The sequence below is a fragment of the Suncus etruscus genome, chromosome 14 (genome assembly GCF_024139225.1).
Source record: "Suncus etruscus isolate mSunEtr1 chromosome 14, mSunEtr1.pri.cur, whole genome shotgun sequence".
Classification (NCBI taxonomy): Eukaryota; Metazoa; Chordata; class Mammalia; order Eulipotyphla; family Soricidae; genus Suncus; species Suncus etruscus.
In genome coordinates, this window is record NC_064861.1 from 68,711,075 (window position 1) to 68,729,733 (window position 18,659).

General features: G+C 49.7%; 1 protein-coding gene across 1 annotated transcript; it reads right to left on the bottom strand.

Annotated features, from left to right (window-relative positions):
• Window positions 1-7,398: 7,398 nt before the first annotated feature.
• Window positions 7,399-18,071, bottom strand: ADAT1 (adenosine deaminase tRNA specific 1). The gene is made up of 9 exons (XM_049786493.1): window positions 17,903-18,071; window positions 17,628-17,696; window positions 16,274-16,328; window positions 15,887-16,014; window positions 11,703-12,231; window positions 11,080-11,225; window positions 10,401-10,500; window positions 9,358-9,444; window positions 7,399-7,533 (listed from the first exon to the last, which is right to left on the bottom strand). Exons 1-9 carry the CDS (start codon window positions 18,069-18,071, stop codon window positions 7,401-7,403), a joined length of 1,416 nt encoding a protein of 471 aa, XP_049642450.1. The 3' UTR covers window positions 7,399-7,400.
• Between the last annotated feature and the right edge of the window lie 588 nt (window positions 18,072-18,659).

Sequence of the window (18,659 nt, forward strand, 5' to 3'; positions counted from 1 at the left end):
TCTGAGCAGACAGCCAGGAGTAACCCCTGAGCAACGCCGGGTGTGGCCCCCCAAAAATAAAATAAAATAAAAAAACAAGGCGAAATGTTTCAGGACTCACAAATTCCATGATTTCTCTAAAGTTGTATATATGGAGCTGGAATTATAAAACAACAGGTAGGGTGCTTGCCTTACACACAGCCTACACGGGTTTGATTGATCTCTAGCACCAGGTAGAGTTCCCCAAAAACATTAGGAGTAATTGAATCCTGAGTTCAGAGCCAGAAGTAAGCCTTGAACACTGCTGGGTATGCCCCTTCCCCCCAAATAGTCATGCATGTCTCGGCCTGCCAGGAAAATGCCTCTAAGAAGAAATGTTTCATTTCCTAAAATCTTATTTCCTCTGTTGGGGGCCAGAGCCCTATATAGATCTTGATAATAAAAAAATGAGGGAAAACTGTCAAATGGGGGCTAGAGCAATATTACAGGGTAAGGTGCATGCCTTGCACAGGACTGACCCAGTTTCCATTCTTAGTATCCCATGTGGTCCCCTGAGCACTGCCAGGAGTAAGAGCCAGGAGTAACCTCAGAGCATTGCTGTTGTGACAACAAAAACAAAAACAAAAAGATAATTTTCAAACTTTTTCCCTTTTTATAGTGTGCTTCACAGAGCTGGAGCTCTGCCTCCTGTCTGAGGCACAAACAGGAATAAAAGCATTGACTACTCCTTTCTCCAGGAGCTTCCAGTCTGGTGATAGATAAGTCAGCACATAATCAAAGAATTACAAAGAATGTAGTGCTGTAACAGTATATCAGTGGAACAGAGAAGGAAATAGCTATTACCTATAAAGATTATTGAAAACAGAAGCTTTCCCTAATATCAATAAAAATAGATTTGGGAATCTGATTTTTTTGTTGTTGTTTTTGGGCCATACCTGATGACACTCGGGTTGCTCCTGGCTTGGGGGACCACATGGGATGCAGGGTATCAAACAGCGGTCCGTCCTAGGTTAGTGCCTGCAAAGCAAAGCCCTACTGCTGTGCCACCACTCTGGTCCTGGGAATCTGATTTTTAAAATGTGGTATCTTGTGGCCAGAGAAAGAGTATAGTGGGTAAGAGGCAAGGAGCTGACCTGAGTTTGATCTCTGGTGTCCTGAGTCTACCAGGAGAGATTCCTGAATGCAGAACCAGGCCCTGAGCATGACTAGGTGTGGCTCAAAAATCAGACCAAAAAAACCCAAACCAAAATGTATCTTGGTTGGAGCTCTGGTTCAGTGAACGTCTGGGTTACCAGGGATTGAACCAGAATCTGCCAAATGGAAAGCAAGCATCCTACCAACTAACTGTACTATCTATTCCAGATTCAGTTTTCTTTTTTTTTTTTTTAGTTTTTGGGCCACACACCCGGCGGTGCTCAGGGGTTTACTCCTGGCTGGCTGCTCATAAATAGCTCCTGGCAGGCTCGGGGGACCATATGGGACACCGGGATTCGAACCAACCACCTTTGGTCCTGGATCGGCTGCTTGCAAGGCAAACGCCGCTGTGCTATCTCTCCGGGCCCCAGATTCAGTTTTTAAAAACCTTTTCATGGCTCAGGGCTGGAGCAATAGCACAGCCTTCAATCCTCAGCATTCTTTATGGTCCTCTGAGCCTGCCAGGAGTGATTTCTGAGCGCAGAGCCAGGAGTAACACTGAGCATGTTGGGTGTGGCCAAAATCTATAAAAAATGAAAAGCTAAAAAAAAAACAAATAGAAAAAGAAAAGCTTTTCATGGCCAAGGGAACTTGGACTGAACTAAAAAGACACCCTACCGAATTGGAGAAAATGCTCATATCAGATAAAGGGCTAATATCCAAGATCTATAAAATGCTTTTTCAAAGTTCAACCAACCTACAGACAAACCCATCCAAAAATGAAGAAAGGAGATGAACAGACACTTCTCTGATGAGCTCATGAGATCAGGCAGAAGTCATCTGAAAAAGGGCTTCATCAGCACTTGTTAACAGGGAAATGAAAATCAATGCTACAAAGAGAAATCTCAGGCCAGGAGAAGAGTATCAGAGGCCAGAAAGAACTGGTGGGGGCGGGTATAGTGGGAAAAGTCCCCTCACTCACCCACACACTTCTTCCATCAGTACTTCCTCACACACACACCTTCACACATTCACTCATTGCCTGGAATGCCTTCTGGGGCAATCTTGAAAATAGTCAGGAGACTCTTCAAATATCAGAGTTTCCATGTGCCCCAGAAATCCCTCAGCACGCCTCAGTGCTAACCCCAAATTACAGTCATTCGTTTGAGCAGTGCTCAGACACTCCCACCAAACACCAAGCATCCAGCCCTTCTCACTCGGCTCTTTTGATCACTTTCGAAGCAGACAGTGAGCTTCAGGTCAGCCTCTCCTCCATACCTTGAGAACCCAGCACCAATGCCCGGCACACGGTCGAGGCCCCATGGGACACAGGATTTGCTTTCCGAGAAATAAGCACATCATAACAAGTGCTTTGCACAGTGTAAAGAGCACACGGTAACTGAGGTCAGATGAGGGGCCCTGACACAGCACTGCACATTAGGGCTGGAGCCAGAGAGGAGAGTTCCATGGTCCAGGGCCACCCCAGGGGCACTGCCCCTGTGTCCTGAGCACCACTGCCACGTGTGTGTGTGTGTGTGTGTGTGTGTGTGTGTGTGTGTGTGTGTGTGTGAATGCTGCAATGACCACGTGTGAGTTCTGGGGGACACAAGACACTGCAACCCAGTGCGTGAGCCGCAGCAAGGCCCAAAAATGCGTGTGCACCCTTTCCAGCTGCAGTGTGTGAGCAATGGGTGTGTCCATGGTCCCTTGGCAGGGACAGCTGAGAGATGCATTTCACAAAGGCCAGGGCGGAAACTGCAGTGGGAAGGAGCCACCTTCTGCTCTTAACCAAAGAATGGAATGGAAAGGTCTGGGGGGGGGGGGCAGGCAGAAGGTAGAGCACAGCTGAGTGCACCTGTTTGATGGGGCAAATCTGGTACAGTCGCTGTGCCACTTCCCAGAGGTGGTGCTGGCAGGTCTTGTGGACCAAGGCAAATGCAGCCCATTAGTAGTCAGGGGCCCATCTTCCATCGCCCCCCAGGCCCCACTGTTTGGCTGCCTCTGGAGCCCTGGCCAGGATTCAATGCGTTTTTCACTCTCCTGCCCGCTCTCTTGGCCACTGAGCAAACAGTCGTCACTGTTTCCACTGTGAGCGCCTCTGCCTGGAGCCAGGCCCAGCTCGGGGCCATGTGTTGGAGAGCTCAGTCCTTGGCAGCCGAGGCCCCACTTGGACTTTCTGCCTCTGCCTCTTCCCATCGAGCTGCACAGTGGGAGATTGAAAAGCCGTGTTGGACACGCTTATATCCTCTCTCACAGCCCGGCTGACGGCTGATACATCTTGGCTTGCTGAAGAAAGTTTCCTTCTGCTTTGTGTGCCCAATAAAGAACTGTGATGCAAAATCCTACCTGGAAACTGAAAATAAAAAGGGAGTGTTCCAAATTCAAACAGCCTTTTGTTGACCAGGTAGCAGGTGAGAAAGCAAAAAGAACTTTACTTTTCTCTACATAGATCTAGGAAGTGGCTGAGTTATTAAGCACAGTGATTAAAATTTGGGGGGTGGGCTGGAGCAATAGTAAAGTTGGGTAGGCGGCTTGCCTTTCACATAGTCAACTCAGGTTTGATCCCTGGCATCCCATATGGTCCCCTGAGCCCCACCAGGAGTGATCCCTGAATGCAGAGTCAGGAGTAACCCTTGAGCATTGCTGGGTATGGCCTTTATATATAATTTAGTTATTTGATTGCAGTTGATCCCTGGTCATTTACTTGCAGGGTAAGTGTTCACCCACTGTATTATCTCTCTAGTTCCCGGGACATGGTGATTAAAAATTTTTTTTGAATTGGGTGTGATGACAAACAAAATGCACAGATCGGAAAGGTAGAGCTTAATCAGCACTGACTTGAGGTAATACTCTGATGGTATCAAGCCCAGGTCAGCTGTGTGCAATGCAAGTGCCCTCCCCCAAACAGAATTTTGTGAGCTGTGAAGGCAAGCATGGACACTACTTTCTAGCAGTTTCTCTATTTTCAATGATTTTCCTCTTGTCTGGGGCAAGCCTGATGCCTCTCCTGACATTTACAGGAAGTCAGTGGCACTGCAGAAGGTAACAAACCCTTTCCCTGGTTATTTACTCCAGCAAGGGAGGTGGAGAACGTGGACTGGGCTTGTCCAAGAGCCAGAAAGTGCTGCCAGGTCCAGGTGGAGGCAGCTTCCTAGTCACCTCCAGAGAAGCCACATCAGATGGACCCAGCTGGCAGCCTCCCCTCCCGAAGCAGGAGGCGGCCGCGCTGCTCCAGACACTGAGCTCATGCTTGGCACCAACACCTCCACCAAACCAGCAGGCACGTCACCCCAGAAGTGACTGCGTGATTTAAGGTGCTTTCAGAATAGTAAAGAAAAAGAGCAACCAGGCATCTGGGGCCTGCCTGTAAACATGAAGCAGGGGCGGGCTGAAAGCGTTGTGTGCTTGTGAGTTCAGAGCAACTGTGAGCATGGCACTGATGTGCACTCAGACACGTGTGCGTATATGTGTTTGTGTGTATATTGTGTGTACTTCATGCATGGGACCTGAGTGCTTTACCTCTGAGCCACATCCTCCACACAACTTTTTGTTTTGTTTTTGCTTTGGCCACACTAGCCTGTGTTCTTCGCTTACACCTGGATTTATGTTCAGAGATGACTCCTTGCTGGGCTCAAGATTGAACCTGGGTCAGCCTCATAACAAGGCAAACGCCCTCTCCGCTGTACTATCACAGGCCCCCATCTTTTTTTTTTTTTTTCCTCGGCCCGCCCCCTCACAGGCCCCCATCTTAAGTGCTTTCTTAATATGGGATTTTGGAGTCGAGCAACGTATCTCTCCTATTAAAACAACATATAAGGAGAACCCTGGTCTTTGGGATTTTTTTTTAACTTTTTGGTTTTTTGGCCACACCCGGCGGTGCTCAGGGGTTACTCCTGGCTCTCTGCTCATAAATAGCTCCTGGCAGGCACAGGGGATCATATGGGACACCGGGATTTGAACCAACCATCTTAGGTCCTGGGTCGGCTGCTTGCAAGGCAAACGCCACTGTGCTATCTCTCTGGCCCTGGTCTTTGGGATTTTTGTTTAGTTTTTTGTTATTTTGGGTCACACCGGCAGTGCTCAGGAGTTACTCCTGGCTCTACGCTCAGAAATCACTCCTTGCAGGCTCAGGGGACCACCTGGGATGCTGGAATTCAAACCACCACCCTTCTGCATGCAAGCCAAATGCCCTACCTCCATGCTATTTCTCCAGCCCCTGGGACTTTGTTTTAACTTTACTTTACTGCTATCAAAAAGGATTTATAGGGGCTAGAGGGATAATGCTGTAGGGTGTTTGCCTTGCACACAATTGACCCAGATTCTATTCCCAATATCCCTTATGGTCCCCTGAGCCTGTCAGGAATGATTCCTGAGTAGAGCCATGAGCAATCCCTGAGCACATTAGGGTAGGGCCCCAAAAGGAAAAAAACAAACAAACATGTATTCCTTCTGTAACTTATGGAAAATAAAATACAAGAACTTGTGTTCCCACTCAAACTTGCACACAAACATTCAGAATAGTTCTGTCCCCAACATCCCAAAGATGGAGATAACCATTGACATGAATGCCCATGAACTGACCAGTAATTGTAATATGCCCAGTAATGGCAGGTTTATATTCTAGAAAAGGAAGTACAAGTTCACGCAATACATCCTGAATCTTGACAACATTCAATGAGACATTCATTCAGAAACAAAATACCAAATACTCCATTATATGAAATGTTCGCAACAGACAAATCTGTGGAGACAGAACGTAGCTTATCACTTTGGTGGAGGGTGGGGTTTGAGGCAAAATGCAAGGTGGCAGCTAAAGAGTCCTATTTGGATTCCAATAGTGCATCCCACAAAACTTCATCACAAGAATGTTCTAAAATTGAGAGGTTGGAGTGGGTACAGTAGGTATAGCAAGTACACTTGTCTTGCACACGGCCAATCTGGGTTCAGTCCCTGGCATCATATATGGGTCCCCTTAACACTGCCAGGAGTGATTCCTGAGTGCAGAGCCAGAATTACCTCTGAGCACTGCTGGGTGTGTCCCCACCCAAAAATAAATTAATTGATTGAAGTTAGGGCTGATTCATGGGTATCTTAAAGTTAAATTATATTTCATGGTATGTGATTATATATTTCAATAAAACTTATTTAAAAGGAGGGAGAGGGAGAGAGGGAAGGAGAGAGAGAGGAGAGAGGGAGAGAGGGAGAGAGAGAGAGAGAGAGAGAGAGAGAGAGAGAGAGAGAGAGAGAGAGAGAGAGAGAGACCATGAAAGTTCAGCGGTAGGTCCTAGATTCAAACAATGCAGACCCAGCTCATATCTGCTGTTTAGTTATCACAGGCTCACCCAGTCTCTTAGCAAGCAAACTGCCAGTTGTAAGATGGCAGAAAACTGAGGGTGCCAGCTCTCCCATAGCAGGAATGTATTGCCTGTGATGGATGTGCAGGCGGGTGCTTACTCCAAGCACCCAAATCAAGTATCTGGAGCTGTTCCTTCTCGGGCCACCTCCTTTCTCCTACATTCTTGAGCTGACTGTGTCTAGGTGGGAGAAGGGCCTCAGGATATGGCTTTGTGAGGATGTGTTTTGATAGCTCCTGATTCAAAACAAAAGGGGATCTTACCCGATAGTTCTGGACTGCCAGAGTTAGTTCAGTCTTTTTTTTTTTTTTTTTTTTTTTGGTTTTTGGGCCACACCCGGTGACACTCAGGGGTTACTCCTGGCTATGCGCTCAGAAGTTGCTCCTGGCTTGGGGGACCATATGGGACGCCGGGGGATCAAACCGCGGGCCGTCCTAGGCTAGCGCAGGCAAGGCAGGCACCTTACCTCTAGCGCCACCGCCCGGCCCCTAGTTCACAGTCTTAGCTGGATAGTAAAGGGATGGTTGCTGGACATGTCAAAAAGATGCCCCTTCTGCCAGGCAAAATTCCAGAACTAGCTAACAGCTACTCTTGCCTTGGCCCAATAAGCATCGATTGAGTCAAGGTCACGCACACGGAGCTGCTCGGCTGCATCATCCTCTCCCACAGTCCTTATCATCCTCCCACATTTCAGGGAGGCTTTAAATCCAAGAGAGGGCAGATTCTGACATCAAGGGTAGATGCTGGCTACATTAACCAAAAGCTTCTCCATCAAATATAAATTGTTCCATGCTGCAGAATTTCTTTTATCTTCCATAGAAGAGATGTGTCATTCATATCAGTTCCCAAGGACGTCTAAGAGCCCCTCGTTTCACTGAGCGAGGAAGGAGAGCATGGTGACAAAAGCCACTGGGGCCATGTAGACGTCCCTTGTCATGGAAACTGGTGGTAGTCGGCTGAGTTTCGCAGCCAGGACCCAAAGGCCTGGTTCCGGAGTGCAGCCCACGCCTCCTGATAAGCAGACGCTGCTTCCTTATACTCTTGGTACGTCTCAAGTGTCCGTGCCCTAATCACACACACAAAGAGCATGTCCTCAGGGCTGCTCATAGCAGTGACCCACAGGAACACAGCAATTGGGGGTTGAACTATGAAGAGATGGGACAAGGAGGGCTCTGGAATGCTGTCTTGTCGGTAGGGAACCCACTAGAACATAACGTGAATGAACGAACAGTGCTGCTGGCATTGCAGTTGGTGTTAATCCACATCCAAGTGTGATCCACTGTGGTACACACCATCATCAACATGCTATAATTGGGCAGAGCGATAATACAGTGGGGAGGGCACTTGCTTTGCACACAGCCGACCTGGGTGCAATCCCTGGCATCCTATATGGTCCTGTATGCTCCTTCAAGCCTGCCAGGAGTGACCCCTGATTGCAGAACCAGCAGTAAGCCATGAACTCCGCCAGATATGGCCCCTAAACCAAACTAAACCGAATCCTGTTATACTAGGTCTTGGCAGATAGAGCTAAAATAAGAATACTTATTATGGCGGGGGAGAGGGGTTTAGAGGAAAACACCCAGTGGTTCTCATGCCCACTGTATGCCCATGTAAACCCACTTTGTTCCTCATTCCCTTAGCACCTCCACAGCTCAAGAACAGAGGATGTACTGAGCATTGCTTGTGATACTCGGAGCAGAGACCGTGTTGTTTACCTTCTCTGGGGCCTCTTAGTCCAAACCTAGCCCTGTACCTGCTCTGCTCCAAGTGAAGGAACTGAGGGGATCCAGTCTCCTGGGTTTTGTTTTGTTTTGTTTTTGGGCTATACCCGGCCATGCTCAGGGGATACTTCTGGCTCTGCATTCAGAAATCGCTCTGGGCAGGTTCAGGGGACCATATGGGATGCTGGGAATCGAACCCAGGCCTGTCCTGGGTCAGCTGCGTGCAAGGCAAACGCCTTACTGCTTTGCTATCTCTCCGGCCCCAAGTCTTCTTGGTCTTTATTTTTGTTTTGGCTTTTGGATCACACCCAGAGGCGCTTGGGTTACTCCTGACTGCTCAGAAATCGCTCATGGCAGCCCGGGGGACCATCTGGGATGCTGGGATTTGAACCACTATCCATTCTAAATTGGCTGTGTGCAAGGCAAAAACCCTACCACTGTGCTATCTCTCTGGCCCCCTGAGTCTCCTAGTTTTAATGTGATTCTTCTTGGACTCTCTGTTTCTTCCCTGAGGTCTGAGGGAGACCCACACTGTTCCAGGCCAGAGCAAATTGCTCATTCTAGCAAATAGGAATGAAAGTTTTATCTGAGTCCTAATTTCTTTAAAAATAGCTTCAGAGCCAGAATGATAGTACAACAGATAGGGCACTAGTCTTGCCCGAAGTCAACCTGGTTCCATTCCAGCATCTCATATGATTTCCAGGAATGGTCCATGGAGAGCCAGAAGTTATCCTGAGCATCACTAGGTGTGATTCAAAAACAAACAAACAAAAAATAAGACCAACAAAATCAAAACCCAGACAACTGGGGGGGGGGGGATAGCTTCAGGGCTGAGGCAACAGTACAGTGATAGGGAGGGCATTTCCTTTGCTCAAAATTGACCTGGGTTTGATCTCTGCCTAACATCTGGTCTCCCAAACCCCTTTAAGAGTGATCTCTAACTACAGAGCCAGGAGTGAGAAAATGGCTTCCTAAAGCATCACCCCTCAGTACCTACATTTTTTTAGGCCTTTCTAGCCCTAAATTTACACCCAGCCCCGATACTCAGTATCCCCTAACCACCAACCCCCACACTCTGGATCATGGCCAGCACTTCCTGTTTGGCCAACGAGAGCAGAGCAAACAGCTAGTTATTGTGCCAGGGAGCAAAGGGCAGCAGCGGTCAGTACCTGAGCGAGTCTGGCCACTGGTCCTCAGGGATGCTGCTGAGAAGTTTCTGGAACAATCGAAAGAGCTCCACTTTGCTGATTCGGGATCTATCCAGAAGAGATCAGGATGGTCAAATGTTTTCTAATCACCAGGCCACCCATCCAGAAGGACAAGAAGCATCTCGTGGTGTCCCTAGAATGTTCCAGAGTCCTCATTCTGACTCACATTTGACAAAGAAACAATATGAAAGAAAAACTAGATTTTACAATTTTATAAGATCCACATTAGGCAGAGGTGTCAGTAGCAAAACCATCACAGTGACACTGAAGTGGGGGTAGGGACTGGTGTGGGCTCCCTGCATCCTATCAGCAGCAGGAAACCTAAAGCTTTGTTTAAGAGTCCTGAGTGGAAAAAGAAAAAAAAAAAAAAAAAAAGAGTCCTGAGTGCCAGGCCCTATGAGAACTGGGTTTCCGAAAGGAGGGCAGGGGCAAAGTCCACTCAGTGGTGAGTGGGGCTCAGTGTCCAGCTTTCCTGGTTGGGCAGTGTGAAGGCAGCCACAGAACAAGAGTAAATGTTTGCAAACATGTATTGGACCAGAACTGACTAGAATATGTGAAGAATCTTGTACCCCAGAAAGCACCAGAAAAAAACATAGGCAAAGGATCTGAATAGATCTCAAAATGACAAAGGATCCCTGCTAAGAGGCTCCATCTGGGCCCGGAGAGATAGCACAGTGGCGTTTGCCTTGCAAGCAGCCGATCCAGGACCAAAGGTGGTTGGTTCGAATCCCGGTGTCCCATATGGTCCCCCGTGCCTGCCAGGAGCTATTTCTGAGTAGACAGCCAGGAGTAACCCCTGAGCAATGCTGGGTGTAGCCCAAAAACCAAAAAAAAAAAAAAAAAAAAGAGGCTCCATCTGCATCACTGGCTTTTAGTCTTGGGAAGGACGAGACGTAGCACCTAGAATCGCCCCAATATTGGTTCGATCTCCACATCCCATATGGTCCCCCGAGCTGCCAGGAGTTAAGTGGTCAGCCTCCATCTCTTAACCCCAAAGGCTGTACCTTGTCTGCAGGTTCTGGATCCCCCTCTTTGTTACTCCCTGGGGAAAGCCATTGGCAGTGACATCCAAGGGCTGCTCAGGCACTGCGCTCCAGCTGATGGCTAGGAAAAGCAATGATGCAGGGTTAACTCCACTCAACTGACTAGGAAAAGGGACACTGCAGGCTTAACTCAGCTCAGCTGACTAGGGCAAGGGAAAAAGTGGGTTAAAGAGCCTTCATTTTCCAGAAACGCCAAAGGTGCCTTTCTTTTCCCTTTTGGGGTGCTGGGGATGAAGCCCAGGGCCCTTAGCAAAGAGGCACACTCCATTCTACTACTTTGTGACCAAGAGTACATGGGGACAGGACCCCAGGAACTAGAGGCTGATGGCCAGGGCCTCCCAGGACAGGTTCAAAGAAGCCCTTGATTAGTCGGCTTCATGACACCTGTGGTGTGTCCCACACTGTCGATACAGGAAGTTGGCTTACTCATTTATTCATCTCAACAATCCAAATGTTTTTTGTTTGTTTGTTTGTTTTGTTTCAGACCTGAGACTTGTTCAGGGCTGCACAGAGCGTGACCCTGACATCCCATGTGGTCTCCTGAGTTCCTTCCCTCTCCCCCCCCAGGCTGGGGGCTACAGCCTCCCCTAGGCTCTGTCTCTAGACAAATACATCCAGAGCAAGTGGAACCACCCCTTACCAGCGCCACAGGGAACCAGACGGCTGGTGCCCTCTGCCCTCCTGGCCTGCACTGCTTGGCGGCTCTGGGCGAACAGCTCGTCTGACTGCAGGATTTTCAATTTTTGGACTCTGAAGCCGGAGGGTAAAGCCGAGACATTCTGACACCTGAATAGGAGGGAAGATATGTATAGTATAGGTGTCCCTTACAGAAATAGAGGATCAGACATTATGGGCCACATCAGATCTGCCCATAAGTTTCCTTACAAACAAATAATTCATTATTTTTGCAGTGCTGGGGGATTGAATGGCAGGCTTTACACATGCAATGCAAGTGCTCTACCACTGATTTCTGGCCTGGGCACCAATTTTTTTTAAAATATATTTTCCTATCTATATCTTTTATTTATTTTTTGGCTCACACTTAGTGATGCTCAGTAGTTACTCCTAAAAGTGCTCTGGGGACCATATGTGCTGTTGGAGATTGAACCTGGTCCAGCCGCATTCAAGTGAAGTGCCCTATCTGCCCTATCTCTCTCGCCTGTTTTTTACAGCTGCCCCACACCAAGCCACCTATATGGGCACTGCTTTCATTGCTTCCTTAGGACTGACTGAGCTGGACAAAGAGAAAGACCGCACCCTCACCTGCCCACCAGTGCTCTCTGCATGGTGGCCTGGCTGTACGGGCACTTGCCGATGACTACGGCTGACAGGTAGATGGGCTCTTCCAGGAAGTGCATCAGCAGTGCCCCCTGGCACCCAAGCACATTCCATCGTGCCAGCTTGTCACTGCAGGACATGGAGCGGGTCCTGTCTCCACGGCCTGGCTTCACACGCAGCAACCCCACCCGGTGGTAGGCAGCACCAGGCTGGCCCGAGTCCCCGACTCCTCCGGGCACACACTTTGCCCCTGTTCTGTAAACATCCACCACCTGGTTCCCACTGGGGGCAGAGCCAGCAATGGGGACTGTGGCAGCTTCCAAGGCAGGAGGCGCAAGGTCCAGTCTCATCTTTTTGTGAGTGGGACCATCCTGGCCCTCACATCCACTCTTTTCTTCGGCAGCCTCAGGGTGAGCTTGGCTTTCTGACGAGGGAGTCCAGGCACCATTTCCACTGACAGGATAGCACGGCTGGTCCTCCAGGGTGAGCTTTGGGATGATGGAGGCATCTCCACCTGCAGAGGAGAAGCCCCTCAAAACAGGCCCCAGGGCCCGGAGAGATAGCACAGCGGCGTTTGCCTTGCAAGCAGCCGATCCAGGACCAAAGGAGGTTGGTTCGAATCCCGGTGTCCCATATGGTCCCCCGTGCCTGCCAGGAGCTATTTCTGAGCAGACAGCCAGGAGTAACCCCTGAGCATCACCAGGTGTGGCCCAAAAACCAAAAACCAAAAAAACAAACAAAATAAAAACAGGCCCCTGGGAACCATTGAGGAACACAAAGTCGAGGGACCTCAGGGATTTATAGGTGAGTAAATGCAGGTGGGGCCCTTTGGTCTGTCCAACAAGCTTTCCTGTGATTCAGGCCTGTTCTGTGTGAGCCGTCCAGCCCCAGGCAGAAGATTTCCTAGGGAACTGAGACAAGGGGGTTTGAGGTTCCAAGCTGAATACGCCATAGTGGGTGACAGCGCTGTTGTGCCCACACACTCGAAGAATTCTTTCTTTTGGGTCTTTGGGCCACACTCAGTGATGCTCAGGGGTTACTCCTGGCTATGCATGCAGAAATCGCTCCCTGCTTAGGGAACCATATGGGACGCTGGGGGATTGAACTGCAGTCTGTCCTAGGTTAGCACATGCTAGGCAAATGCCCTACCACTGTGCCACCTCTTCGGCCCCTGCTTTTTTGTTTTTAATGAAGGAAGCAAGGGAAAGAAAGGAGGGAAGGAAGAAGGGAAGGGCGTAAGGAAGGAAGGGAGGGAGGGAGGAAAGACATCCAAGAATCTGTTCTTGCATCTATGGGTCAGTATATCTGGGCGAGTAAACTAAGTGCTACTAGATATGGCCACAAAATGGAAACCAACACCAAAACAATTCAATTTGGAGCTGGAGATGTACAGGGACCAAAGCATTTGCCCATGTGCAGCCCTACCCCAGTTCATCCCCAGCATTTGCCTGGTCCTGAGTACTACTGAGAGCTCCCCCAAGCAGAGAGCCAGAAGCATCAGCCCACCCCACAAGCACTGTAGGGAGGTACCCTCCCGTCAAAAATCTTCAGTTTCGGGGCCCGGAGAGATAGCACAGCGGTGTTTGCCTTGCAAGCAGCCGATCCAGGACCAAAGGTGGTTGGTTCGAATCCCGGTGTCCCATATGGTCCCCCGTGCCTGCCAGGAGCTATTTCTGAGCAGACAGCCAGGAGTAACCCCTGAGCACCGCCGGGTGTGGCCCAAAAACCAAAAAAAAAAAAAAACCTTCAGTTTCTCAGCTCCCAGAGCTAAGAATAAATCTTGGTGTGCTCAGAGGACCACAAGGGAGGGCAGGGATAAAACTCGGGTCAGCAATATGCAAGGCAAATGCTCCACCCAATGTATTGTCTTATCACCCTGGTTGTGAAATGAAATATTTTAACAAGATCCAGGATATTTATATTAAGGGCAATTCTGGAAAGACTGGTTTTAGGCTAGGATTTCTCCACTTCCATCAGTGACACTGAGGGCCTCGTCTTGGGGAGCCCTGATTACTAGAAGCACCCTTGGTATCTACCTACCAGATACCACTAGTCCCCACACCCCCAATTTCAACCTTTAAAGATCTCCTGAGTGCTCCCTGGGGCATAAAATCACTCAGAATGAGAACAGAGAATGAGTTTGGATTCACAAATGAATCCCCAGTCCCTTGGAAAACAAAAGCGTTTGGGTGGGGTCAGAGAGAGAGAGAGAGAGAGAGAGAGAGAGAGAGCAGTGGGCAGGGTGCCAGCCTTAACAGGACTGACCTGGGTTTGATCCCCACCTCCACTATGGTCCTCTGAGTCTACTCGGAGAGAGCCCTGAGCACAGAGCCAGGAGAAAGTCCCAAAGCCCTATCAGGTATGATTCCTAAGAGTACAGACCCTGGAGTAAGCTCTGAACCCCACTAGGAGTGATCCCTAAGCATACCCGGGGGTGGCCCCAAACCAAACCAAGTATCTGGTTTCACTCACAGTTCACCCTGCCTTGATAGTCAGCACCTGCAGACCTGTATGCCATGGGAAGCCACTGGCCTTTCCCAGGACTGGTGCAGAGATTTCTGACCTTCTCTGTGTTTCCAGAGAACCAGAGAAAATCAGGTCAATGAAAGCTCCCTCCTCTTCTCCTTCCTGCACTCAACTACTGGCGGTGCTTTCCCGGGTGTAAATAATAGGTCTGTAGCACAGAAGCAGGAGATGGAGCAATGGGAGTGTTGCCAGTGGCCGCCTGGCAGCCTTCCAGCTACCTCAGAAGGTGACACTGACTTTGGAGGGTTCACTGGGGCCTCCTCCCCCTCAGCAGCCTCTGAGATTGGATCCTGACAGACCCTGAGCATAAGAGGCTGACTCACGCTTATAAAGCGCACAGTGAGCCCGGGGTCTCTTTGAGGCACCGCATGATCAATCAGTAATGGGGAATAGATGCCCATTTATTCAGGGGGAAACTCTCTAGGTGCTAGTCTCTCTGCAAACATGAGCCACCTGCTGGGGAAGCTGGTCTGACGACCTTAGACTTTCATTCTAGTAAAATTTCCAGATCGTCAGAGCCATAGAGGGTTGTCAATTTTTGTTTGTTTGTTTCATGTGGTGCCAGGGATCAAACCGGGGGCTCCTACATGCAAAACTTGAGCTCAGTTGCTTGAGTGACTGTTTTGACCTCCACATGTCACTTTCAAAGTCTAATATTCCTAGGGAAAGTTTATGTGTTTTCAGAGTTTTTTTTTGGAGAGGCCATTTTACTGCCATCACTGCACTGTCTACAAAAGGAAGGAATTCTTATTTGTCAAAACAGAGCCAGAAATCAGTTTCTAGGCTGTTCTGAATTTCCCATCTCCCAGAGCTGGTCAAGAGTCACCCCTATCTAATCATGGTTGTCACTTCTCCCCAGGACTCCCAGGGAAGATTACGCTTTGTTGAGGGGGATGAGCCACCTCTGGCAATGCTCAGGGGCTACTCCTGGCTCTGCATCCAGGGATCACTCCTGTTGGTGTTCAGGGATTGAGTTCATGGGATGCCAGGGATTGAGCCTGCATCAGTGTCATGCAAGGTAAACAACCTCCTATTCATAGGACTGTTGCTTCATACCCCCAGGCTACTCATTTCCTGCAACATTTATACTGTACCATACAGTGGCAGACAAGGAGGAGAAGGGATGCATTCAATGAATTAACATTTCAGGATAAATTACTGTAGATTTCAAAGTTTTGCTTTCTGCTACCCATGGTTGACTTTGGACGTTGTAAGGTTTTGGGTTGAAGTTTACTACCTGATTGATAAATGAGAGCCAGAGTGAAGTTTTCCTGAGGATCTACCCCCACCTTCTGCTCAGCATAAATGGGGCTACCAGCCTTTTTTTTTTTTTTTTTTCTTTTCTTTCTTTTGTTTTTTGGACCATACCTGATGATGCTCAGGGGTTACTCCTGGCTATGCACTCAGAAATTGCTCCTGGCTTGGGGGACCATATGGGATGCTGGGGGATCAAACTGCGATCCGTCCTAGGTTAGCGCATGCAAGGCAGATACCATCCCACTTGAGCCACTGCCCTGACCCCTACTGCCAGACTTTTTGCAGAGTGGAACTGTCCCTGGTTGGAGCTGCAGTTCTGTCAGGGCTATGGTTTTTTGTTTGTTTTGTTTAGCTGTGAGGTGACACAAATTCCAAGGCTTACATACAGGGTGTATGGCTGGAGAAAAACACAAATTCAAGGCTTGGCTTGAGCTTCCACAAGCCCTTCTGCATCCCGAGGTCGAAGATGCTCTTCTCCCTCAGGGCTGCCGCATGCAGCTGATAGAGGAGGTACCTGCCGGATGCAGACCGAGGATGAGCTACCCAACTCCACTTACAGAGCAAGCAAGATGGGCTGAAGCAGCTCTGACCACTGGGACAGGGGAACGATCCAGGATAGTGGTGCCTGAGGCCCATTTGAGGAGTAGCTGCTGACGACCACTGTGGCATGAACACCATCTGAGGAATAGCGTCAAGGCTGCTCCTTGGCTGTGCTGACTCCCTCCAGTGCCTCAGCGGCCAACCTTCCACCCTCATCTCGGACTCTCTCTTACCTTTGGAAACTCCTCCTGGCGATGACCTCAGCGTGGCTGTCATTGAGGATGTCTCCTGTGGCAAAGGGGACACCAGTGAGGGGCCCTGGTATGCAGGGCAGAAGCCGCTGTTTACCACCTGCCATGGGCCGCCTGCACCTGAGATGACACCTCTGCAGTAGGTTCCTCAGCTCCTTCTAAGGGTATTAGGGCTGGTAGAGGTGTCATCAGACTAGTTAGCACTCCTGGACTTGTCACATCACGTGTTATTCACCCAGCAATGTAACCAGACACCTGCAATGTCCCCTAGGGCCAGAATGCCCTCAGCTGAGAACATGGAGTTATGGGGTGTCCAGTACTATTACCTGGTACTAGTTCTCCATTTATGACAGGCTATGGCACATAGGGGAGGGCATTTGCCTTGCAGTAGCCAACCCAGGCTCAATCTCTGTCATCCCATCTCTGTCCCTAGAGCCTGCCAGGAATGAGAGATCCCTGAGCACAGAATTAGGAGTAAATCCCTGAGCATCTCAGCGTGTGACCCTTCTGTGCCCTCCTCCCTCCAAAGACTGCTTTTGTTTGGCTTTAGGGCCTTAATCAGCAGTGCTCAGGGCTTATACCTGGCTTTGTGCTCAGGGATCACATGTGGAGGGACTTAGGGGAACCCTCTGCAGTGACAGAGCACAAGAATCGAGGCCAGTGCCTTAAGCTCTGGACTATCTCACTGGCCCTTCTGATCACTTTTGGGCATTTCAGAAACTACCCAAGCTGCCCCCTCTTGAGATGTAGGGAATTTCTGGTGCGGAGCACAGAAACATTAGACAGTTTTCACTTCACACAGGGAATGTCTTGAATGCCAGGCAGCCTTTGCTTCTACTGCTGTCTCTGTGTGGTGTGTGTGTGTATGAGAGAGAGAGAGAGAGAGAGAGAGGAGAGAGAGAGAGAGAGAGAGAGAGAGAGAGAGAGAGAGAGAGAGAGAGAGAGAGAGAGAGAGAGAGAGAGAGAGAGAGAGAGAAATCAGTTTTATTGAAACTTGCCTAGAAAGATGTGAAGGAATGGGGCTGGAGTGATAGTACGCTGACCTTTGTTCAATTCCTGGCACCGAATAAGGTCCCAAGCCCTCTAGGAGTGATCCTTGAGTGCAGAGCCAGGAGTAAGCCCTGAGCACCACAGGGTGTGTCCCCCCCACCCTTTAAGTCCCCCAAATGAAAAAGAAAGATGTGAGGACAGAGAAAGGGAGAACTGTGTGTTTAGGAGAGAACACAGGCTTCTCCATTTCCACCAGCTAAACAAGCCCTTCCTTCCCACGGGCCCCTTCCTGGTTAGAAGCAGGGGCCGGGGCGAGCATGCTTGGCCGGGACCCCACCAGGCTTACCACTCTTTCTCATCTTGGACTGGCCGATGCATTTCGTTCCAGTTCCCATGGAGACAACTTCCTTTGTCACTAAGAGGGTGAAGGGGACAGACTGTTAAAAGCTCTCAGAATCGGAACGTTCCCAGGGTTCGAAAGCCTGTACATTATTGTTGAGTCCCATAGGCGTCCTGGGCAGGACCTCACGGGACCGGCAGCGAAGAGTGCCACCTGGTGGGAGAAAGAGGAACAGTGGTCCAGAGGACACCGGTGGGTTAGCTCCCTAGGGCCCGACTCACCTGGCACCGGTTTGTCGGCGCTGTCGCAGGCCTGGTCCGTTGTGGACTGCACCTTCACTACGGCTGCGAGCAGCGTCCACTCGCGATCAGGCTCTGGCTTCCCCTGCTTGGGTAGTCGAGTCTCGTAGTGCTCGTAGCAAAGTCGCGCAATCTCGTCTGCCTCCCACATGGTAGGAGCCTCTGCCCGGGCCCTGAGCAAGAGGCATAACATGCCAAGCCACGTGAGAAATGAGCGCCCCGAGACGCTGCTCTTGCGCACCCAAGTTCCAGCAGTCTTTGGGACTCCAAATGCACCCCAGTCGGAATTCTGTCTCTGCTTCTCTGGCCCTTTGCAACCTTTCCCGAATGCGAGCTCATTCGGGAATTATCTGCAAAAATCGCTAGAACCTCAGAAGGCGAACCAAAGTCTGATCCTGCTGCTCAAAATCAAACCCAACAGTTACCTCTTAGCTCTTCCCCAAGGCTGCCCCAGCTTGGACCTTTCCTGTTTTTCCTTTTTTTTATTGCGCCACACCCAGAAATGCTCAAGGCTTCTAGATCTTTGCTCAGCAATCACTCCTGGTGGAGTGTGGGGGACTTGTATGGGATTCTTCGGGATCAACCCCGCACCTCTCTTGTTCTGCTTTCTCCAAATCCTGCCCGGCCCTTTTCCAGCCACTCTTACAGGCCTTTCTTTTACTCTTCTCACCTCCACAACAGAGTTCTCTTCCCGCCACTGCCCGGTCAGAACAAAACACACTCTCTCTTACTTTCAGAT